This window comes from Curcuma longa, chromosome 15 (genome assembly GCF_044706935.1).
Source record: "Curcuma longa cultivar G26 ecotype Majalengka, Jawa Barat chromosome 15, ITB_CL_G26_1.1, whole genome shotgun sequence".
NCBI lineage: Eukaryota > Viridiplantae > Streptophyta > Magnoliopsida > Zingiberales > Zingiberaceae > Curcuma > Curcuma longa.
In genome coordinates, this window is record NC_133875.1 from 802,746 (window position 1) to 828,737 (window position 25,992).

General features: G+C 32.1%; 1 protein-coding gene across 1 annotated transcript; it reads right to left on the bottom strand.

Annotated features, from left to right (window-relative positions):
- Window positions 1–1,138: 1,138 nt before the first annotated feature.
- On the bottom strand, window positions 1,139–21,834 carry LOC141845829 (U11/U12 small nuclear ribonucleoprotein 48 kDa protein). The gene is given in 5 exon segments (XM_074733832.1): window positions 1,139–1,240; window positions 1,332–2,122; window positions 16,880–16,987; window positions 18,850–18,964; window positions 20,482–21,834. Coding segments are annotated over 4 exon segments (2,322 nt in total). The 5' UTR covers window positions 21,810–21,834; the 3' UTR covers window positions 1,139–1,240; window positions 1,332–1,351.
- Between the last annotated feature and the right edge of the window lie 4,158 nt (window positions 21,835–25,992).

Sequence of the window (25,992 nt, forward strand, 5' to 3'; positions counted from 1 at the left end):
TCGATATACATGGGTTGATGCAACATTGCAAGCAATATTTTATTGACAATGACAGAAATTGTCAACACTCAGGTTAAATAGTCCAATTATCAACAAACAAATATTCAAAATGGTGACTGAGAAGATGCGAAATATGGAATGAGAAATCAATATATACCTTTTGAAAGGATAAAGCAATCTAAACAAGGATAAACATTATGTAAATTCGTTAACATCCATTGATTTTTCAATTTATAAGTTTCCACCAAACAAACAAAGATACCCATTTCATCTCTTCTTTTTTTTCCCATCTGTTACATTTTTCACGTAAATTTAAACTTTTCATCTCTTGCTTGTATTTCATCATCTGTTACTTTGTTGTTGTAAGAGTGCTATAGTAAATCAACCAGTTTGAGGGGCCCTAGCACTCATCAGGAAGAAACAATTTTAAAGCTAAAACAGATTCGAATGAAACACAAGATTACAATACGGAAACTACATTCTACAATTGCTTGAAAATAAGGTGTCATCTAAACTTAAGAGCACACATATGGAAGTCACATATAGAAACTATACTCAAGCTCCATAATATGCCTCCTCACATCCATATATAGTTGATCTCCCAGCAACATTCCTGTCATGCATGCAACTTCAACGATTCGTGCCACAAAAAAACAAAAAGATCCAATAACATGAAATTTATCAACAAAGATATATAAGGATACTTAGACCAGATTGAACATGTAATGAAGGATTAAGGTTCTGAATGGGAAACAAAAAATGCAACAAGAATGCATGATTAACTAATTTAGCACACACAAAGGAATTATCCGATTACCCTCTTCCAGTATGATCAATGGCTTTTTACCCATAACCAAACCTTGCAGAACTTTATTAAAAAGCAGAACACTTTAGGTAGCATGCTGTTTTAAGGACTGGAACTTTGGCAGGTTGAACCATCTATATTAGATGAAAAATGAAAAACTAACTGGAAAAAACCTAAAGAATCACTGTGTTAGTTGTCCATGTTAGAACTGCAACAAGCCAATCCTGCCTTGATTTATAATTAAGCAGATAAAAGAGATGAAAAAAAGTCAAGTAATCTAGTACTCGTAATGTCAGTCCTTGTCTATTAGGTTTCAAATATCACAATGAAATATAAAGGAAAAGTATAGCAAAGATAACATGTGATCTTCAGTAATGAGGATACGGAGAAGGATACAGATGTGGAAACATTCATGATTCCTCAATTTGTACTGCACTGTCCCACAAGGAAACAAAAACTCAATACCATGAATGACAAAGATGAGAAAAGTAAAGCCAACCATACAAGAAATTGGAACATTACTTACATCACCTAGAATTGATTGATTTACTTGTGATCTTTGCTATGCATTCGTGAAGAACTATAATTTCTCCGGTGTTCCTGATGGTATTTCTCATCTCTTGAATTGTAAAACTTATCTGAAGAACAGTATTTCCTGCTTGGAGAAACATCAGCATAGCTGGTATCATAATCATCATATGAAATTGAAGGATCATATCTATCATCAAATGCATCCTGTTTCACTGCCTCTGACAAATGGGTTTCGTAAGTTCTTTTTTCTGTGCTTCTATCTCTTGATGTATTAGCATATTTTGTACTAGATGATTTTGAGGTTTTGGTTGACTGGCTGCTGTGATCTGTGAACCTAGAAAAATAACCAGAATAACTCCGCTCATTCTCGCGACCAGTTGAAAATGCATTGTCATACTTCCTTTCATGTCTATCATGATTGCATGAGGATTTGTGAGTAGAGGAGCTGCCAAAACTGTGGTCCTTTCGTCTTTCACGTGTATTCCTATTTTGCTCCACCCAATGCTCATGTTGCTGATATCTCAATTTTGAGTGAGACTTAATATTTGATTGATGACTTTGAGCAGCATCATGATATTGTGATTCCTTGTTGTGACTGATGTTTCTACTTGCATCTGACAGATCAATATCACTGTTCCGTGGGCTACATAGGTCTGAAGTTGCATCATTGTTGGAAAAATGTTTGACTGGGAAAACTGGTGTATTAGTAGAAAATTCTGCATGGTATCCAATGCCTCCTGCTTGATTAATTTCCTCCATGTGCTCCTCAATAATGTCTCTTAATACCTTCCAGGACATATCAAAGATCAACAGACAAAATTAACCAATTTGTTGGTTTACAATAAAACTTGCATATGAAGGTAGATGAGCACTGCTATCATGTATCAGAAGCGAACATAGGGTCCAATAAGAAATTTGAAGGAAAAGATCTAAATACAAGAAAACAAACAAGGTCAACATTCTAGGCATTAGAAATATTTGTTGTATGGATATGGTCTCCACAACTAATTTCCAAAAGCAAGCTCAATATATAAACAGGATGCATAGAGAATAACTAGTTCTTCTTAGTCAACTTAACATTAATACTTGTAATCATGCATCAAAGGAACCAAATTTTATTTACATATTAGAAGATGGGTGACTATTAATCTGGAAGAATAATGTGTTCAGAAAAAATATTATTGTTTTCATATTGTTTGGCTACAAATATGAGCTTGCAATTAAATCCACAGATATTCTTGTCCATACGATGAGGTAACTGAATGATATGCTAGGAAAAGTTTCACGTACAAGTCAAAATGGAATCACTGTAAATTCTTTCTTAGAACAGGAACTGAATGACAGTTGATTTTTCCTGAGCGGACAGTTTTGATAAAGTTCACTCAATTCAATTGGAGATTTATTCGAGTTCAGATTGATCTAAAATTTTGCAAAATTATAGAAACGTTTTCCTACTTTATTGTGAACACAGTGGATATTGGATTTGGAAGTCTATAGAATAAACAGTGATGAACATTACACAACCTCCTGGAACTAATTTACAAGAGTTTCTGTCCTTAACATCTTTCCCTTCTTAGGATTTTAGTGGGCTGAGCAACGCACTTTAACATCTCTCCTCTAAACAAGACTTTAGTGCTTAGTGTTGAGATAAGGTAAATTTTGATTCACCCATTTTCTTTTTGATTTTGGAATAATCTAATGCAAGAAAGAAGACGAAGTGGATGTGATGATGTTGTTGTTGGAAAAGGGGGAGGAAGAGGGAACTAGAGAAGGTGAAAATTAATAAAAGAGAGTGAGAATGTGATCAATGAGGAGAAGAAAATTGAGGAATGAGGAAGGCTGTGTGCTGTAGAGTAGGGAGAGGAATAATTGGAAGAAGAGATGTGAAAGAGTAATGGAGAAATTAAATAAGAGGGAAGGGCCTACACTGTTATCGGTGAGCAAAGTTTCAATCTGACCAGAATGATAAGGCTTCGTGTTATAGTGTTACAAATTTGATATCTAATCCACATTTTACTGAAACGCAACTCAACTTTGACAAATACCTAAACCACGTATCATACTTTCAGATTTTACCAAATCACGTATCTCTTTTCCAAGATACCCCTTCATCTGTACACATGCTTATCTGACCCACCCAAGTCACCAAAGCACATTTAAAATTTAAGATTTTGAAACTACTGTTTGTCTCCTTCGAAACAAGCTGAATTTTTTCAAAAACTCACAACGAACTAAATAAGGTGTAGAACCACGGTTAGAGAGCATGATTACACTCATAAAAATCCCAAGAATACATTCATCCTGATTTGAATTAAATCTTATAAGCCTAAATCCATCAGTGAGTTTTAAACAAAGGTTAGAGGGTATGATTACACTCAAGAGAGTCCTAAAAATGCATTGGTCTTAATTTGGATTGAATCTAATAAGTCTAAGTTCATCAGTGAGTTTTGCCCAAGTTTTATTGTTGGACTTAAGCTTAGATTTAATTCAAACAATGATCAATGAATTCCTAGGAGTCTTCTATATCCATGCCCTCCGACCTTGGTTTCACATCTTGAATAGGCAATTGTGAGTTTCAAAAATTTCTACAGTCTTGAGTAAATTTGACACATTCACTGTTGGACTTATGTCTACCATATTCACTCAACAACAATATTAATTGTGTTTCTGAAACTCTCTTGTCTCTAAGCATGTTAAAAATTTTAAATTTTAGATATTGTACGACTATTTTTTATCAAAGTTCACTATTAACTAGTTAGTATTAGCCTAAATCCACTAATGGACTTAGGCTTATCATATTCAATCTAAATCAAGACCAATACATTCCTAGAAATCTCCTAGGTGTAAATATACCCTCAAAGCTTGGTTTTACACCTATATAGGCTATAAGTTTCTGCAGTCTCGAGTAAATTTATTGTAAACTCACTATTAGAGTTAGGTCTATCATATGCACTCAACAATAACACTAATGTATTTCTAATACTCCCCTGATTCTAGATATTATACAATCTTCAGTGATTTTTTTGTCAAAACTCATAAACTTAGGCTTATCAAATTTAATCCTAACCAGTATCAATGCATTCCTAGGAGTCTCCTTAATGTAATCATACTCTCCAACTTTGATTTTATATCCTGGATAGACTGTTGTGAGTTTTCAAAAATTTATACGACCTTGAGTAAATTTTACACAAACTCATTGTTGGATTTAAACATGTCATATTCACTCAACACTACCAATGTATTCCTAGGACCTCCTAACTAAGACGATGTTGAAAATTTGGATTGTGTGCATTGTATTATCATCAATAAATTTTGGCCAAAACACGCTAATGGACTTAGGCTTATTAAATTTAATCCCAACCAAGATCAATGCATTCTCAAGAATCTTCTGAGTGTAATCATACCATCAAAACTTGGTTTCACATCTTTTATAGGTTGCTATGAGTTTTTAAAATTTATACAGCCTTGAGTAAATTTGGCACAAACTCACTACTGAACTTAGGCCTATCATATTCGCTCAACAACTACACCAATATGTTCTTGAGACTCACCTAACTCTAATCCTACTGAAAATTTTAGATTCTGAACATTATACGACCGTTAGTGAACTTTGCCAAAAACTCACTAATGAACTTAGGCTTATCAAATTAAATTCAAATTATAACCAATGTATTCCTAAGAGTCTCCTAAGTGTAATCATGTCCTCAAACCTTATTTTCCTTGATACATTACTGTGAGTTTATACTTAGCACAAACTCACTATCGGACTTAAGTTTATCATATTCACTTAACAATAGCATCAATGTGTTTCTAGAACTTGTCTAACTTTGACCATACTGAAAATTTTACATTCTAGACATTGTACGACCATACTTAGTTTTCACCAAAACTCACTAATAGAGTTACATTTATCAAATTCAATCCAAAACTATTCTTAGAAACTCTCTTGAGCGTAATAATGTCCTCTCCTCTGACCTTGGTTACACACCTTATTTAGCATGTTCTCAATTTTTTTAATAAAAAAAATTCAACCTTGTGTGATTTTATAAAAAAGTCAATGAACTTGCGCTTATTATATTCACTCGACAACACTTATGTATTCTTACAACTATCGTAACTCTAACAATGTTCAAAATTTCTAAATCTAACCCATATAAAACCATCAGTGAGTTTTATCCAAAAATCACTGATGGACTTGGACTTCTCAAATTCAATCCAAACAAAGACTAATATATTTTTCATTTTTTTTTTAGTATGACCATATTCTTTAATCTTAGTTCCATACCCTATTAACCCTGCTGTGTTTTTGAAAAATAAAGCAACTTTTCCAAAGGAAAGTAATTTTGAAATCCTATAAAACGTCACTTATTTTCGCAATTTTAAATGAACTTCGGTGGTTTAGGTGGGTCGGGCAAACATGTGTATAAATGGAAGAGTATTTTAGGAAAGTGGTGTGTGATTTAAGTATTTATGAAAGGTAAGTGCACAATTCAGTAAGATGTCATTATTTAATTGAGTTATTAATAATAATATAACTATTTTAGTTTCAAAACTATCGATGTCGGTCCCAAGAACGGATGAAAAAGCTTGAGGGTTGCACTAGGGTTTAGGTGACCGAAGAGGTATTTTTAACAACTTTTTAATAGAGATTTAGATGATCAACAATAATTTAAGTAAATCAATAGAGTATAAAAATTTAAATTTTTTAACATAGAATTCAAACTTTAAAAGTAGAATAAATTTCAAGTGGGATACCAAATGTAAAAGTAATTGGATCAGATAATATTCTGATAGAGGTATGGAAGTGCGGAGGAAAGCAAGGTATTGAATGGCTTACGATGTTATTCAACTTACAATTTATATTGAAACTTATATATATATATATATATATATATATATGATTAGTAGAGGATAAGTACTCTAGTCCCTCTATTTAAAAAGGAGACATGCAAAATTATACGAATTATAGGGGTATTAAACTAATGAATCATACTATGAAACTTTAAGAAAGAGTAATAAAAAAAAAGAGGAATGGAGACTACAGTAATCGAAAATTAATTTGAATTCATGCTTGAAAGATCGACAATAAAAATTATACATCTTCTCAGACAACTAATTGAAAATTATCGAAGACACAAGACTTATATATAGTATGTCGACCTAGAAAAAGCTTATGATAGAGTACTAAAGAAAATTATGTGGATAATTCAATAAAAGAAATATGTTAGCATAGTGTATATTTAAATAATTAAGGATATGTATAAGGATGTAATGACAAAAGTGAAGACTTCAAGCGGATTAACCGAAATGTTCCTCATAAAAATAGGGCTACATCAAGAATCAGCTCTAAGTCTCTATATTTTTACACTGATCATTGATGAACTCACTTAATACATCTAAGCTCTATGTTGTTTTAGATTTAGTAAAGTGAAGACAGAATATATAAAATTTTAGTTTAACAATATTAGATGTAATGAGAAATTGTTAAGATAAAAGATGACGAAACTGAGAGTTTTAAATATTAAGATTATTTTTGCAAAATGATTGAGGGATTAAGAGATATCTTATATAGAATATAAGGATTGAAATGAAAGAGAGCGTCAGGTGTTCTTTGTGATCATAAAGTACCTTTAAAAGTTAAAAAGAAATTCTATAAAATAACGGTTAGACCTACTATATTATATAGAGTTGAATATTGGATTATAACTCGAGCACATGAACAGAAGATGAGAGTCGCAAAGATGAGGATATTAAGACGGATGTGCAGATATACGAGGAAGAACAGGATAAGAAATAAGAACATTAGAGAGAAAGTCGAGATTACACCTATTGAAGGAAAACTTTGAGAAACACGTTTAAGATGGTACGAACATATACTTAGATGATCAATAAATGCTCCAATTAGACAATATGAAACTATGACAAATATGCATATTAAAGGAGAAAAGAAAGAGGATCCATACAAGTTGATATAGTAAAGGATAAAATACAATGGAAACAATCCATATAGTCGACCCCATCTAGTGGAATAAAACTTGATTATTGTAGTATTTTAATTAATATAAGTTATAACTTCTAACTAACTTTTTATTATAGTTAACTACTTAATTGCTAATACAATACATATTTGTTTCTGTTTATATTTATAGATAAATTTAATTACCTCGATCTCAAAAATATTTGCATCTAATTAACTTTTAATTTTTAGATTTAGTCACTTATAAATTATAAACTTCTTTCCTTTTAAAATGATTTACCCTTATAATTTATTCAACTTTTATAAATAGAATGTTGAAATGAGAAACAAGAACATGAGATGTTTTTGTTCCTCTAAAAATGGGACATGCTTTGCCTTCAAAATTTTGTAACATTACAATAATTTAAAATTTGAAGTCTCAAGATGCTTACATTGCTATATCTTGAATTGTTGAGGATCTAATTTTATTTAAATTAACATATATTTTTTAAATCTATGTAAAATGCATAAACTTTATTTATGAGCATTTGATTAAAATTTTATATTTTTTTTATAAATCCTAAAACTCTTGAATGAAAAAATTTAAAATTATTAACATTTAGTTTCTAATTGTTTTGTTTCTTCCTCATATCAAAATTATTAAAGTGGAAAAAATATCCTATATTTTTTAAATTTTAGAATGCAAAATTATTGTACTAATGTTAGGTTGTCCCTCAGAAGAAACGCATTGTAGGATCTGACTACAATACCTCGATAAGGAACGCTACATTTCCATGACAACTTGGATGTAATATTAAAGGTTTCACACCATATGTTACATAAGAATAAACAGAATATTAATTGTCTTAGAGTTAAAACATGGAACAAAAAAATGTTCATTGTAAAACAATAGAGGTAGTAGATATGATAATTAGAAAAAGAATTAATATTTTATATTTACAAAAATGGATAGAAGAGAAGGCAAAGATGAAAGAGAACTTAGGATTCAAGTTATGTTATACGAGTAAAATAAAAAATTGAGTAGCTATTGTTGTACATAGTTCGTTAAATGATAAAGTAGTAGTAGTTTAAAATTGAGATAGGATTACAACTCTTAAGATAGTGGTGGCAAAGGAATTATTTATGTAATTAACATATATACACCTCAAATAGGATTAAATGAATATACCAAATATAAATTTTAAAAGATCTAGATGAGGAAGTACAAAAAATTCTATCAAATAAGATGATTTTAATAGGAGGAGATTTAAATGGACATGTAAAAGTAAAAAATGAGGAATATGATAGGTTGCATGGGAATTATAATTTTGAAACAAAAAATGAAGAAAAAATTATATTAGATTTTATGAAAACATATGACCTTATAATAGCTAATATATTTTTTAAGAAAATAAAAGAACACTTAGTTACATTCAAAAATGAGGACAATAAATGGCAAATTGACTTTCTTATAGTCAGAAAAAAGTTAGAAAGATTTATAAAGATTGCAAGATCATTTTTAGAGCAAATTTAACTATTAAATATAGATTAATAATGTTAGATATGCACCTCAAATATAGAATCATAGAAGGAAGACATGCACAACTCCTAAAATCAAATAGTGGAAGGGACAGGAAAAAAATATATTTAAGAAAAGGGTAGGAGCACGACTATTAAGAGAAATAAATAGTGACTCAAATACGACATTGGATAAGATGGCATTATATTTGAAAATGATGGCCACAAGCGTACTTTGTGAGTTAAAAGAACGTGCACCATCAAGTAAAGAATCTTGATAGTGGAACGAAAAAATACAAGAGAAAGTGAAGGAAAAATAAATAATTAATAAATTATTATATACTTGTAAAAATAAAGAAAACTTTTAAAAAAGTATGTAGTAATCAAGAAAGTGATGAGTGAAGCCAATAATGAAATTTTTGAACACTTATATAAACAACTGGATATAAAAAAAAAGGGAAAGGGACATCTATAGAATAGTTAAAGTGAGATAGAGAAAAATAACAGATTTTACCCAAATAAAATGCATTAAAGATAAATACAATAGGGTACTAGTGAATGATAAGGAAATAAAATAGCGATAGAAAGGTATTTTCATCAATTTTTTTATAAAGGTTTAGATGACCAACTTAACTTAGGTAATTTAAATAGGTCAAAGAAGTATAGTAATTTAAATTTTTATTATAGAATTCAAACTTTAGAAGTAGAACAGACTTTACATGAGATGCAAAACGGAAAAGTGAATGGACGAAATGATATTCTAATAACGATATAAAAATGCCTAGGAAAACAGGATATTGAATGCCTTACAATGTTATTCAATGATGTTGAAAATAAAAAATATTTGATTAGTGGAGGGTAAGAGCTCTAGTCCCTCTGTTTAAAAACAAAAAAGATGTACAAAATTGTATGAATTATAGGGGCATTAAGTGAATCATAGCATGCAACTTTGACAAAAGTGATAAAAAACACTAAAGAAAGAGAACATGGTGATTGAAAATCAATTTGGATTCATATCAGATAGATCAATAATAAAAGTTATACATCTTCTCGGACAACTAATTGAAATATCTCTGAAAAAAATAAACAAGACTTACACATGGTATTCATCGATCTAGAAAAAAGCTTATAATAGAGTCCTAAAGGAAATTATTTAGAGAATTCAAGAAAAGAAAGGTGTTAACGTGACGTATATTAAAATAATTAAGGATATGTATGAGAATGTAATAACAAAAGTATACTAAAGTTCAACTTTAAGTCCATATCTTTTTACATTAAATCATGGATGAACTCAATGGACACATCCAAAACACGCTACCATGGTACATGTTATTTGCAGATGATATTGTTTTGGTAGATGAGACAAGTGAAGGAGTACATGTTAAGCTCGATTCTTTGCGGAAAATACTAGAAGTGAAAGATTTTAAACTTAGAAAATTCAGAATATATGAAATTTAAATTTAGCAATATTAGACGTGGTAAGACAATTGTTAAAATAGAAGATTACAATTTACTTATAATTGATATCTTTAAGTATTTAGAATTATTTTAACAAAAGGATGAAGAGGTTGAGAAAGATATCTTACATAGAATATAAACAGAATTGGTTAAAATAGAGAAAAGCATAAAGTATTCTTTGTGATCTTAAAGTACCTCTAGAACTTAAAAGGAAGTTTTATAAAACATCGGTTAGACCTACTATGTTATATAAAGTTAAATGTTGGACTATGACTCGAGCACATAAATAAAATATGAGAATCGCAGAGATAAGAATATCAAAGTGAATGTGCGAACATAAGAGAATCGATAGGATAAAAAATAAGAATATTAAAGTGAAAGTCGAAATTGCATCTATTAAAGGAAAACTCCGAGAGATGCATTTAAGATCATACGAACAAGTAATTAGACAACTAATAAATACTTCAGTTAGGCGATATGAAACTATGACAACTACACATTAAACAAGAAAGAGGAAGACCAAAAAGACTTATTTATGCAAAGATAAAATTTATTTAAATATAGAAGATAAGCCTAATGGTGTAGTAGAATTCATATAGCGGACCCCACTTAGTAAAATAAAACTTGATTGTTATTATAGAATGTAAAATATTATATTTTAGATTTCATAATTAAATTTATTTAATTTTATGTATTAAATTTCTAAAATATAAAAAATATGAAACTCAATTAAATAATACTTAATCAAATTTGAATTTTTTTAATTTAATTTTTTTAATTTAATTTTTTTAATATAATCAAATTTAAATTTAAAGAAAATTTATAGCTTCAAATTAAACTGGATTGTATCATTTTAAAAAAATAATCTAATAGTGCGCACCTATTTAAATCATCATGTATTTTCAATAATATTCTAATAAAATAAATTTAAAATAATAAAAAAATAAATTATTTTTTAGTTTAATAAAATATTTTATTATTAAAGCATTGTATCAAACCTTAGTTATTCATTAACACTCAAACCAAAGCTAAGAGAAGACAAAAAAGAGAAACTCGACTTAACCATATCGAACCTTAATATCCCCACCACTTGCTTATGCAATCTCTCCCTACATCACAAAAGTTAGAAAAAGTAAAAAAATCACAGATTTTAAACACCAAATTTTATCATATTTAAAATTTTTGCATTTTAAATTATTTTTTTTAAAAATATATATAACTAATTAAGCTAAATCAAACCAACTAATATTTTGAGTTTTAAGATTGAGTGAAAGTCAGTTTATAGTCAAGTGGAGTCCATTGAGTACACATTGAGAAATGATGATTGAGAACAAGTAGGTTAAATTGAACTCTTTTTGGATTTTTTTAGATCAATTTAAAATTTAACTAAATTTATATACATATATAATAGTCTACTCCAATCATATTTAATACAATAGTGGTATTTTTAAGAAGTTAGGAATTATATTTAATTCCTTTCTCTCTCTCTCTCTCTCTCCACACTTATCTCCCTTGTTGATCTCTTTCCTCTCCCCCAATTTATATCGTCTATTACTATGTGATTGTGCCTACCACCTCGAGCTACACTTCTCTCCCTTGGTCTCTCTTCTCCCCATCTTTATTTCCACCATGATCCATTGATCTAGTGTCAGTGCCTAAGCATCTTGCATGTTAAGGCGATCAAATTCCATTTATGTTGATTAACACGACACCTCAATCCATAATCGTGAATGGGAGAATTATTATAAGAGAGAGGATAATTGAGAAATTAATTAGAAGAAATAGGGGGAAAATAGTTGTGCATATAAGAATAACCCAATCTTAATGTGAAGATAAGACTCCCAAACTTTAAATTTATAATTCCATTTTGATTTAGGACTTGTCAATTTAAATCTAATTTGGTAACTTTAAATCTAACTTGGATCTAGTCTTGGATTGAATTGGATTTAAATTTCATTTCACTTTTTTTAAATTTGTCAATATGTGATCTTTTTGTGGCTTCGTATGGATAATTGATTCTAATTAGAGACAATTGCACAAATAACTCAAATCATTTGAAGAGTCTTTGTCTCTTAGAAAATTTGAAATTTATTTATATCAACATCATCCAAGTTGAACTTTACCCCTCAATTACATGGTATTAGGGCCATCCTATTAGTTCATAGGTCCATGTCATTGATGGGTTGTAGGTTAGCCCAACTCGACGCAAGTTATAGTTTAAGGTAGGAGAAAATCTAGCTTGATAGGAGTCTATAGAGTCATAGTGCGATTTGTTGAATGAGCTAAAAAGGTTCTACTTACCAAATGACTTACTCTTAGCACCATAAATGCATCTAGTGAGGCAAGATCCTAATATTCATCAAGCAAACAAATGGATTATTGTCAGTAGTTCCTTTAGACCTACATTAATAAGTTGAAGAATCTTGATATGCTTATATATAGTGGATATCTCCTGTCAAGTTGCTAGTCATTTTTGGTAGTGTACTATACCCTTGCATCCACATGTATGTTCATGCAAATAACCAGGACCTTAGAGAAAACTTTTCGAGCCTCTAAAATGCCTCCACTAATATGGCAAGGATTTGATACAACAGTATCAAAGTCGGAGGAAGGATACGTGAAGCTCATTGAAGAAGAAAAATTGGATCTCCTAGCATATATGCAAGAGAAATCTAAGTCGCTAGTTGATACACAGTAAGAAATTTTGGGATAATAAGCATTAATCCCTTTTTCATTCAATCAATTTTGTTACAATAGACAAATTCTATAGCCTAGTAGGTCATCACTAAAAAAATTGCAAACTAATTCAAGGACAACCAATTGCACACTTGATTGTATTGTTTGTATTGGCTGCTGCTGCCACCATGCAGCCATGCTAGTGCTATGTAGTTGATATATATATATATATATACAACAACAACAACCAAGCCTTATCCCACTAAGTGGGGTCGGCTATATGGATCCTTTTACGCCATTGAGATCTATCTCCTATTATATCATCATTTATATTTAAATAAATTTTATCTTGTTTTATTGTTGCTAACCAAGTCTTTTTTGGTCTACCTCGCCCTCGTTTGATATGCGTATTTGTCATAGTTTCACACCGCCTAACTGGAGCATTTATCGGTCGTCTAAGTACATGTCCGTACCACCTTAAACGTGTCTCACGGAGTTTTCCCTCAATAGATGCAACTCCAACTTTCTCTCTAATGCTCTCATTTCTTATTCTGTCCATCTTCGTATGTCCACACATCCATCTTAACATCCTCATCTCCGCAACTCTCATCTTTTGCTCATGTGCTCGAGTCATAGCCCAACATTCAGCGCCATATAATATGGCAGGTCTAACTGCCGTTTTATAGAACTTTCCTTTAAGTTTTAGAGGCACTTTACGATCACATAAAACACCTGATGCTCTCCTCCACTTCAACCATCCTGTTTGTATTCTATGTAAAACATCTCTCTCAATCCCTCCATCGGCTTGCAAAAATGATCCTAAATATTTAAAACTCTCAGTTACAGACAACTCATAATCTCCTATTTTAATACTTGTCTCATTACGTTCAATATTGCTAAACTTAAATTCTATATATTCTGTCTTTACTCTACTAAGCCTAAAACCTTTCTCTTCTAGTGTTTCTCGCCAAGATTCTAATTTAGCATTTACTCCCTCACGTGTCTCATCTACCAATACAATATCATCTGCAAACAACATGCACCATGGTACGGTATCTTGAATGTGTCCAGTAAGTTCATCCATGATTAGTGTAAAAAGATAAGGACTTAGAGCTGACCCTTGATGTAACCCTATCTTTATTGGAAATGCTTCAGTTAATCCGCCTGAAGTCTTCACTCTAGTCGTTACTTCCTCATGCATATCCTTAATTAAGTCAATATATACTACGCTAACACCCCTCTTTTTTAGAATTCTCCATATATTTTCCCTTGGGACTCTATCATAAGCTTTTTCTAAATCAACAAATATCATATGTAGATCTTTCTTTTGCCCCCGATACTTTTCAATTAGTTGCCTGAGAAGATGTATAGCTTCTATTGTCGACCTACCAGGCATAAATCCAAATTGATTTTCGGTGACCATAGTCTCTTTCCTTAATCGTTTTTCTATTACTCTTTCCCAAAGTTTCATGATATGACTCATTAATTTAATGCCCCTATAATTTGCACAATTTTGTACATCCCCCTTATTCTTATATAAGGGAATTAGAGTAGTTACTCTCCATTGATCTGGCATTTTCTTTGTTTTCAATATCATGTTAAATAATTTTGTAAGTCATTCAATACCTTGTTTCCCTAGGCACTTCCATACCTCTATCGGGATATCATCTGGTCCAACGGCTTTTCCATTTTTCATTCCGTTTAAAGCTTGTTCTACTTCTGAAATTTGAATTCTACGGTAAAAATTTAAATTTCTATACTCATTTGACCTGCTTAAATTACATAAGTTAAGTTGATCACCTACACCTTCATTAAAAAGTTGATGACAATACCTCTTCCACCGCTCTTTTATTTCTCCATCATTTACTAATACCCTATTGCATTCATCTTTAATACATCTTATTTGGCTAATATCTTTTGTCTTCCTCTCTCTCACTTTAGCTATTTTATAAATGTCTTTTTCTCCTTCTTTTGTATCCAATTTTCGATATAACTGCTCAAAAGTTGTATTTTTAGCTTCATTCACTGCTTTTTTAGCCTCTTTCTTAGCTAATGTATATTTTTTTAAATTTTCTTCATTCTTAGCTATTTTATATATATATATATATATATAAAAATGTTTCCCACTCCCTTTAGCTCTTCAACAAGGAATTTTGTAAGTTCCTCTATGAGTTGATGAGATTACGCCTTAGTTCTACACGAAAACTTAATGTCGTAGAATCAACTTCCATAAACAACCACATTGTTATAGCCTCATGTCAACGTTTGATCTATGAAACATGTCGATGTTTGAGATATTTTCCACAAGGGAATTTTGACTATATATGCTTCTCCTCATGAATTACCCACAAGAGACTTCTTCCTGAAGTTCATTATCACCACATGCAGAAGCCTCCAATACCCATCTTGTTCTTTTATATGGCTCCATAAGAACCCCTCCCAAAAAACAAATGCTCCCTCTAATAAAAAATCCTATTCTAAAGATCTAGTATGTTGCCACTATGACTCCATTGCCTTCACAGGTGAGTGGATCACATCCTCAACAATCATTAAATGTGTCAATGAATTCGCTCTTCTAAATTATGTGGTCTCTTATATGGATAACATGACTTTAATTTGCCCCCACGAGCATAGCCGAGTTAGTACTTGGGTGGTAGATTTGCAACAATTATATGTATAACATGACCTTACTGCATACCTCCCAAATCTAGCACACCTCCCTTTCACAACCTTTTTCTAATAATGCAGTCACAAGCCACTAGTAAGAACCTTTTACTACTTGTGTTGAGGTGATCCTTATCTCTACGTCATCACAGTTGCACGATGTATAAAATATGATAACTATTTTACGTGGACTTGAGCATGAGTATCTGACACAGTATGGTTTCAAGTGTTTAACATGGCTATTTCTAAAATTATTTGCACATAATTAATAAAAATATCTAGCTTCCACTTAAGAGTGTCATTATCCAAGTATCAATATACACTATGGGAATGGAGGGGGTAGATGAAGGTCCAGGTATAAGAGAATAGATCCATGTTGAAGCACAGCAATGCCAAGAGAGGACTAGTCTTCCTTTGTGAACCAAACATAGTTCTCATTTAGTATTCGCTGATGGTGCTCCAATAGCCCACATAGCTTTAATAGAGTACTATTATGAGTCGATGTAACTTGTAAGCCACTTAAGGAATGCCTTTGATATTAATTGTTATCAGTTCTCAACTGGTACTAGTGATAGGCTAGAGAACTAGGGTTTGAAGAGAATATAGGATCTTCACAAGAGATAGAAAGGAGATATAAAATATGAAATATAACTTCATGAATCCTTATATTCCTTACATATACTTCCTGCTACTTCAAACTAATATAAGTTGTTAAGGACATTGCTCCTCCTTAACTGCACTTTCCCTTATAAAATTTCTTGTTGATGTGTATGTTTATTGAGTTGGTAGCAACTAGGTCTTGTTGCATCATCAGTTACATATTTTTGTATTTTCGAGTTCAAAACATTTTTTCAGAAGCTAATACGTACACGTAATCACACTCCTCATTGAGGAAAATAAATAAATGTCTACCTCATTGCTGGCACAAAATTTAGTACTGCAGATACCCAAGCAGTTATTCTTTACCTACACACTCCACTACTTTGAACTAATATAACCTGTGAAGATCATTTCTCTTACTTAAATGTATAGCCACTGTTGAATGTCTTGCTGATGCAGAAGTCTAGTGAGTTAGCAGCAACTACATCTACGAAATGTCACATCAAATTGACATAATTTTGGTTACATTTTTTCATCAGAGAAGTTTATTGTACACAAATTTAGGTTGTATTTGGAAGTTTATTGTATAATTATAATCTTTTGAAGTTATTAATTCATGTACACATATTTGTCTTGAATGGCATCTTCACTAAATTGGTTAATCTGCATACCTCAGTTGGATTGCGCTTAGACTTCTTGCCACGGTAGGACATTCTTCTTCATTTGTAATCTCTTTCCTCAGCTAGCAGCTCTTCTCTTGTCTTCACCTTCTTAAGATCCTGAAAAATACAAATTTGAAGATCAAATTAAGGATGTCAAACCACCTATACATACATATTAAATGATCAGATTATGAATAATCAAAAAAGGATCAGGATTATCAGTATATATACAAGAATTGCGAGCAACGATAGCAAATATCTGTAAGAAAGCCCAATGCTAAAAAGCATTGCTCCAGGTACTCATATAAGCAGTCAATCTTACGTACAAATGGCATTCAAAAACAAGCATCATGTTCTAATCATTTAGTAGCCTTTACAATACATAATTACTAGTTCATAGACATACATCACTTCACAAAGAGGTAAAATATAGTCAAATTCCCATAACAGAATAAAAATTTATGAATAAAATGTTCACTATTTCTCTTTTTACTATCATATTATAAGTAATGATACAGTTACAAATAAACTTCTACATGAATAATCCATCTTGGGAACGGAAAGACACTTCTATAATCGAGCATCTCAACTTTTTACTTTAACTTGCTTTGTTAAAAATAGGTTAGTTGAATCCAAATCCAAATTAAGGAACGCTTTCATCCTTGTTCATCCTTGTTTGAGGTAGACTGTAATGAAAGGATAATATGGGCCAAATACATCATCTTTTTAAAAAAAATCATTAACGTACCCATTTTAAATTATGAAATAGCAGATTTGCCATTACAAAATCTACCAATACATATATTTCTTCTGTCTAGAAATCTCTAAGAAAGGCCATTAGTTCAAATTAAACTAATGATGGATTTTTAAAATCATATACCCAAAATGACCTTAGTGCAGTCTTGATGATTATTTAATTTCATCTTTCTTTTCCCCCCTTCTTTATTAGTTTGCAATTTATTTCCTTTTAATCTTCTTTTAGTATTCAATGTTATCCCAAAATAAAGTAATATACCAAAAATTAATAAAAAAGTGGGAAAATGATGATTTCAAAGGCCTTTCATATGAAGTTAAAGGTTAAAAGGACAATATTGTCAATTACAATCTTTATTCTTTAAGTTATTATAGCAAGAAATATAAACTCACTAATGGCATATATGCAATTTTAAAAACTTTAGAATGATAATTTGTAAAATTTATTTTTTTTAAGTAGAAAAAATGCAATGTATTTACCTAAGAAAATTTGCAATTTTGCAAAAATTTATTAAAGCATGCAAGAATTAGGATTTAGTGATTTGTAGATAATCAACTAAAAATATACTCCAATTTGCCCATTCAAAGAACATATCCATATAAAGACAAAATTGCAATCAAGATATAAATGTATCATTCTGAAACATAAGCCTACTTACAAGGATTGAAATCTTGAGCCAAGTCATACTTTCAGTCCCTAGCCTGCTCGAGATAGTGTTGAATGGTGTTGTAGGTGTACCAAAGGAGAAGGGGAAAGGAGAAGAGGAACCAAGGAAGAACAACGATGTCAATACTAAAGGAGTAGAAGAGGAAGAAGTAGTAAGAGATGAGGGTTTATCTGTGCCAGCTAGGGTTTTGGTGCAGTTTTAACGAAGAAGAGGAGCTAACGCAGAGGGAGGAGCTAGGGTTTCAACACAATTTTGGAAAAGAATTGTCATGGGAAATGCCAATGCTCCATGAGCTTGTGATGTGATGTCAAAGGTGCATGAGATGAAGGTTCCGTGAGATCATGTCATGATGTTGATGGTTCTCACACAACGATAGAGATTCAAACGTGTTCGAAAGAAAATGTTTCACCCATGCTAAACGAGAATTTAAATTACACACCATCCAATGTATTGCATGTCAATGCAGATGTATAAATAAGACATTCAGACCTTAGTTCAAATAATTTCCAATAGACCTATAATGTAACAAATGGACTGCAAGTGAAAAATGCAATTCACCTGATTTTGTGCACGATGCCAAAGAAGCCCATCATGCTCTAAAATAGGTCGGTAGTTGGGGCGTTTTCCACGTTCTTCACAACCTCTAGCTAAAGCAAATGAATGTTCCAATATTCTGAAAGAAATTAGAAAAGATAACTTTTTGATAACATTGCAATGTAAAGGAATTCAACAAAAAAGACAGTTAATATCTTTAGAACAATAATCATAAAGAAACTCAACAATAATATTTGTCACTTAGTATGCATGTTGAATGAAGAACCACAAGGAGGTAAAACATGTGTGTGTGTATAGAGATCTGTTCTTTTAAATTCATACTTTTATATTCTATGTGTTTTGGTTACAATTAGAGATATTAGTAATGATTTTAAAATAACCATAATGTCTATAGCAAGTCAATAATGTGTTTGCAAGGAAACAATGAAGACGTAATATCGATATAATATCAACATAGATCTATTAAATTGAAAAAAAAAGAACCCTTCAAAAAAACATAGGTACATAACAAGTACTGATGAGTTCATAAATGCATCTTCAAGTCCATAAGCACAATCACTCTAAAAATCATCATCATTGAATTTGCTTATGGTGATACTAATAACAACATTGTGTAAATAATTAAAAACCTAGCCTTCCACCTTCAAATCTTTTTCCTGCAATTCCTTTCTTCTATATTAGAGAGAAAAGCTTGAAAATTTATTTTCGGACTCATGAAGACATTAGTAGTGAATAACTTTTTTTCTATTCTGTAGCTTAACTCCTTTTCTTCTTATTATTTTATGCATAGTAAAGATTGAAAATCATTTGCAATAAATCTCATCGAAAAGGATGAAAAGAAAAGGTCACATGACAAAAAATTCTCAATCAACATGATAAAATTGTACAAAATCCATTTTCTGTTGGTGATTAAATATGGTGGCCTTTCCCATAGTAAGTTGTTCCTAACTTCAAAGACTTTTGAATATCTCTCTCAAAGGAAGTAGGAAATATTGTTCATTTTTCTTTCAACCCAAATCAGTTGTTTCAAAATGGAGAAGCATTACTTCCTGCCCTTAAAAGAAGTTACTAAGCAAACCTTTGCATTTTTTTAGTAAACTTTTTCCATATTGCATACCAAATAGGATCATTAAATCCCAAGGAACCAGTTCAAATTGTTGTCATCTACAGGTATAAGATTTTCTCAATTGAACAGTAGATTCATGATACAATGAATTCAATATTCCTCTATCTCGACAACATGTAGAGAATGGACTGCCATGCACAGTTGCACACAAGATTTCTCCATATATCCTACTCAAATCTATTTTCTGGAGTGTTTCTATTTTGGATTTCCACGTTTGCTTTTAGTATCCATGATAAATTACCTCTATTATGTTGTCTATCAACTCTTTTCCACAAAAGAGCAAGTGTGTTTATCACTAAAGAAGAATCTAAACACAGGTTATCTCAAGCTGTCAAGCATGCAAATAATGTTGATCTAACACATGGTGCTCAATGTGTCATGAAAATATTCACAAGAAGTCTTATGCCAGACCCAAGAAAGAAATGAGTTCTGGTCGATCACTAGAATAGACTTTAGTAAAAACAAGTTATAATGAAATAACAACAGAAAGTAGCAAGAACAAAGCGTACAACTGAGACTTGGAGAGCGGTTGGGAAAATCGAAGGGACTTGATATGTTCTTCCAATAGGAACCTCTCATGTAATGCAGCCACTGCAGCAGCAACTTGAGAAACAAAGACTTTGCCAATCGTAACATCTTTGGATGGATTTCCTAGGTTCCTTTGATTGGCTAGATCTAGCTTGTTAGATTCACATGTTATGTCACTGACGCAGACACTATTTTCATTCCTAGAACCACCTTCTTCTAACATTTTCCCTCCTGACATGGTCATCAAGATGCCAGATCCAGTTTGCAATAGTGATTCTTTAAGCATTCCAGCTGTAAACAACTTAGCATTCATCTCCCCATACAAAACAGACATCTGATATACCATCCAAGAGAAGCTTCTAACCAGTATAGGACACTCAAAAGTCAGAGACTTGGGATCAAATAGCCCCTCCTTGTTTGAAAGTAACATGAATGAGGTACAAGCTTCTCTTCCAATCGCTCTCAAGCACAACTTAAGAAGAAGATATATGTGCTCCCTCATGGCAACGTCGATGACGATACCAAATTGAGGTGAACTTGAGATCAACCACCTCTTCAATCCATCCTCATCAACCGAAGACAAGCTCAAGATGACACATAGTACTGTGTAAGAGTGTGAAACCGGAAAGTCATTCCACGCCTCCACTTCACATCGCATTGCCCAATACTCCGATGGAAGGATCCTGCCATCCCCGAAAGCCCAACTTAATCCCTCACGATCGCAGACGAAGTTGGCGCACTCCCTGGATAGTATTCCAGGGAGTGTAAAGGTCGCAGTCGAAGCATCAGGCTCCGGTGTAGTAACAACGGCGGGGCAGTCTCTGTAAAAGAAGTTAGAGCCAAGGTGCCCGAGCTGGGAATCGAGAGAGAAGCAGAGATCGGCGTCTGGATCAGGGAGAGTTTGAACAAACGGGTTCTCCTTCCGGAGCTCAGACTCGGACTTGAGCGTGCTGGGATAGCGCAGCGTGTCGAGGAAGCCAAGGTCGAGAAAGGGGTGACCAGGGGCGGCGGCGCAGAGGAGGGAGTGGCGGAAGAGGGACTCCGGAGGCATGCAATGGTGGCGGTCGTACGGGCAGTGGATGAAGCCGCCGGGGGAGGAAGGGGAGAGGGAAAGAAAGTCGGAGACGGATTTGAGAGCGGACTCTGCAACGGCGGTGATGTCTTCGAGGAGAGACAAGGCGGCGGGTAGATCTGCGGCGGGAGGGATCGCAGTGGGAAAAGGGTTAGGGATAGGGGTTTGGCTAGGGTTTCGAGGAGGAAGAAGCGTGGAGGAAGTGCGGAGGAAGGCGGCAGAGGGAGCAGGATCCATGGAAGGGGAGGAAACGAGGTTTCAGATCGCGCAAACAAGGACGAAGGCGGAGCAAACTGCATCCTTTTTGTTAAGATTGGACTAAAAATTATGTACGAAAACAAATTAGGATATTTTTTTAAAAAAATAAATTAAATCATTTTTAAAAAACTTTTTTTTTCAAAATTATCTTTTTCACATTTCCTTTATCATAAATGAATCAATTAAATATTCATAAATAAATTTAATATTTAATTTAATAAAAATTTATTTATATTTATTTAATACATATAAAATTAATTAAATAAATAAATTTAAATAATTTATTAAATTAAATTAAAATTTCAATCAGTGAATAAAACATATATAAAATTCATAAATGATATCCATAAATAATAATATTTATAAATAAAATAAAATTTTTATAAACCTATTAAGTAATAAAAAAATTAAAAATAAATAAATAAATTTATATTATCAAATCCAATAACTACTCAAATAAATTTAAAATATAAAAAATTTGATCAATAAGATTGAATTAAAGACACGATAATATCTAAATAAACCAAATTCAAATCAAATTTGAATTAAATTTAAACTCATAAAAAATCAAATTAAATTTAAATAATTATTTTAACAATTTAATTTATTTTAGATTCAATTTAATTTAATTTAATTATTTTATTAAATAAATTTGAACATCATAAATTAAAATCCTCATCCTTACCACAGTTCTTATGGGCTTGCAACTGTAACGGGACTGATGAGCCGGTTAACGAATGACCCAAGGTCAACAGGGTAAAACTGCGATTTCAAAAAATAAATAAATAACAAATAAATAGTGAACAGGTGATTCAAACCAACCGTTAAATTTTTTTTTCCTTTTATAAAGAGTTATTGGAATTGTCGGGTCACTTTTTTTTTAATAATTTAAATTATTTGATTTTTTTAATTAATTATAAAATTAAACATTATTCCTTAAATATATAAATACCTTAGTCAATTTTATTTTTTTAACATCAACTCCTTTGTCATTAATTTTCAATCTCAAATACTTTCAACTTATCTAATTCATCTCACAAGGGCGAGAAGAAGGCAACAATTCCATTTCTAAATTTAGAGATCATTGAATTTGAGTTTACTAAGCCATAGCCGACAAATGATATGCAAGAAAGTAAACACACTTCAAAAGCTTGGGATCCTCCGCCTCTAAAATTACTTATTTTCATCAAACATTTTTATCTAATATAACAAATCTTTTATTTTTATATGGGTGTTTAATAATATATAATATTTTTAATTTGTTGCTTTTGAGGTATAGTTGAGTTAGTTACGATGAAACAGAGTTGCTTAAGTGAGTAAAGATCGAATTTCGACAAAGCTCGAGATATTAATGTCCTCCTCCGTCGTAGTCAACTTCAGCTTCCTGATTTATGTCCTCACAAATGGTCATGGGATTAATCGTGTGAAACCGCTGGATGACAAATTTCACATTTTGTTAAAATGGATATCATTTGTTATTAGGTCAATCCAAAATTATTTACTAGTATATCAAATGTTGGATGAAGCACGTACCCCTCATAAATATAATTAATGCGTTTGATTTTTAAAAAAATGCAAATATTAAATAACTTGAAATTATATAATTCAACCAACTTTGATAGTTTATATTTTATATGTATGTCATGTTTTATCTATGTGTGCAAAATGAATTAAGAACTTTAGAAAACTAAATTAAACTAATTAAAATTACTAAGATGCTATCTGGTCACATTTTAATGTAATAAAACAATGAAATATATTTTTATAAATTAATGAAATAAGATTTAAAATTTTATCTATGATGTACCAATCTATTAGAATTTAACATATAAATTATTATAATATTCATTTTAATAGAGAAATATTATATTTAGTTTTTTTACCTAAAATGCTAACAACACTAATGTATATTTATTTTCAAACTAATAAAAAATATTATTTATGAAATTTTAAGAGTATTAATGATGTAATCAAATAATTATCCAATATTTATTATCCGTTATAATAAAATTTTAAAATATAATTAGAGTGTTAGTAATAAAATCAAAATAAAAGAAATATTTTTATTACAGTCGTACTAAATTTAAATCATATGTTTTTCATATAATATTAATTATGTATTATGATATTTTTATACCATTTAAAATTTTCATCCTCTAATCTTACTTTAATTGCGTAAAGTGCTAAAACTACTTTATATGATATTTACGAAGAATATAATTTAAAATATGAATTAGAATGTAATAAATCTAAAACATGAATTACTAATGAAATCATAACTTTTATTATGAGAATGTACAAAATGGATAGGATCCTCATGTTTTAGGTAGAAATTTAAGAATTATTTTAATGATTTTCTTTGATTTCAATAAAATAGATAAACAAGTTAGATTTTTGATATTTTATGATGGTTGTTCCAGTTCGATGCCGACGACAGCCAAGTCATCAATTAATAAAATATCACGTCAACCTTCGGTCACCCGTCGACGAGAAGGACCTAAAGACGCAAGAACTGAACGCACGGATTAGCAAGGCGCCGGGGATTCCCGGCGTGACCACTCCGACGCTCAAGTCAGAAGTAGAAAAAGCAGAAACAGTAGTATGTGTAGAGAATTCAAGATGGTTAATTGTCATACCTGCGGAGTTTATATAGAGGTAGCAGGAGAGGTATTCCCGAATCTCATTATTTACGATTGGTTATGAAGGTGTGATCAGCGGATCGATCTCTTGATAAGTTCCTAACATCTAATGGCTTAGCAATGTTAGTTATCCTCTTTCGACGACTGGGATAGTCCGGGACCAAGTAAGGGCCCTTGATCCATATCCTAATCTTTGTAGATAAATTGCTAAGCCCGACGAAAAGGTCAGCAGGATGGCCCGTTGATATCTATCCAGCTACCGGAGGTCGGTAATGGCTGATTTGTATAAGTGACCGGGATGTGCAGGTATGCCGTGAGCTTATAGGGGTTGATGAGCTGAAGTAGGTGTGTGTCCGAGCTCTCCTATGCGCGCTCGATCTAATTGAAGGGTACGAATGAGATTATTGTATGATATTGGGGCCAAGTAGCCTCGGATACACATCCGAGCTTATCGATGTGTCCATATGGCTTAACTATGAGGCTGGGACCACGTCGCGAGGTAATCTTGTGAGGTCAGGACCTAGCCCTAAGGTCGACATCGGATGCCTGTGCTTTGCTAAACTTGTTGTAAGAGCGGGGTTTGCCTACCCTTGTTTTACATATCATGGCCCATGCTGATCCCTTAATGAGGTCCACAGATGATGTCTGTATTCTGCTGAGTACGATGAAAGATTGAGGTCCATGGACCAAAGCTAGGAAGAACTCGGTTTGGGTATCAAAGCCCACACTGACCTCATAATAAGGTTGGTATATGAAGTCAGTTTGATACTAATATAATTGTAAGAGATCAGGTTATATAGATCGAGGTTAGTAAGAGGTCAGCCTAAGTATCATGCCACGTGTCGACCTTATAAGGAGGTCGGTCGATAATGCTCATATCCTATTAAGATCATTAGAAAGAATTGTAGTCGATAGACCAAAGCTAAGAATTGTAGTCGATAGACCAAAGCTATGAAAAGCTCATTCTAAATGCTAAGACACATGCCGACCTCATGATGAGATCAACGGTTTGAGACTATTGAACCCGAGAAGTGGCGAGATAGAGGCTTATATACCGTGGTGAGGAAGAGCTCGTGTCAGGTGTCAGGACATGCGCCGACCTTATAGTGAGGTCGGTGGTTTTTCTAAGACGTGAGTAGTTGGAGTCAGAAAAGGGAGAGATCGAGGCTTTCTGCATGAGAGCGTTTTACTGATCCCCCCTTATTCCCCTCTTCCTCGTTATCCAAGTTATCACTAAATGTACGTAGCGAGTTGGTGGTCTTTTGCTAGGATCATGGTAGGAGCTCGGTATTCCTTGTCTAAAGAGAGGTAGTACTAGGAGAATGTGCCACCTCCCCAGCTGAGGTCATCACCTTAGGCATGCCGAACGCATGATCTTTAAGTAAAGGTCGGGATTTTCTAAATGGGTATTATACCTATTTTTCCTTACCTCTTTTCCTATTGTTGTCCACGTTATCACTGCATATTTCTACCGGATCAATGGTTGTCTAGAAGTCTCAAAGTTATCTTATTATTTTTATCAT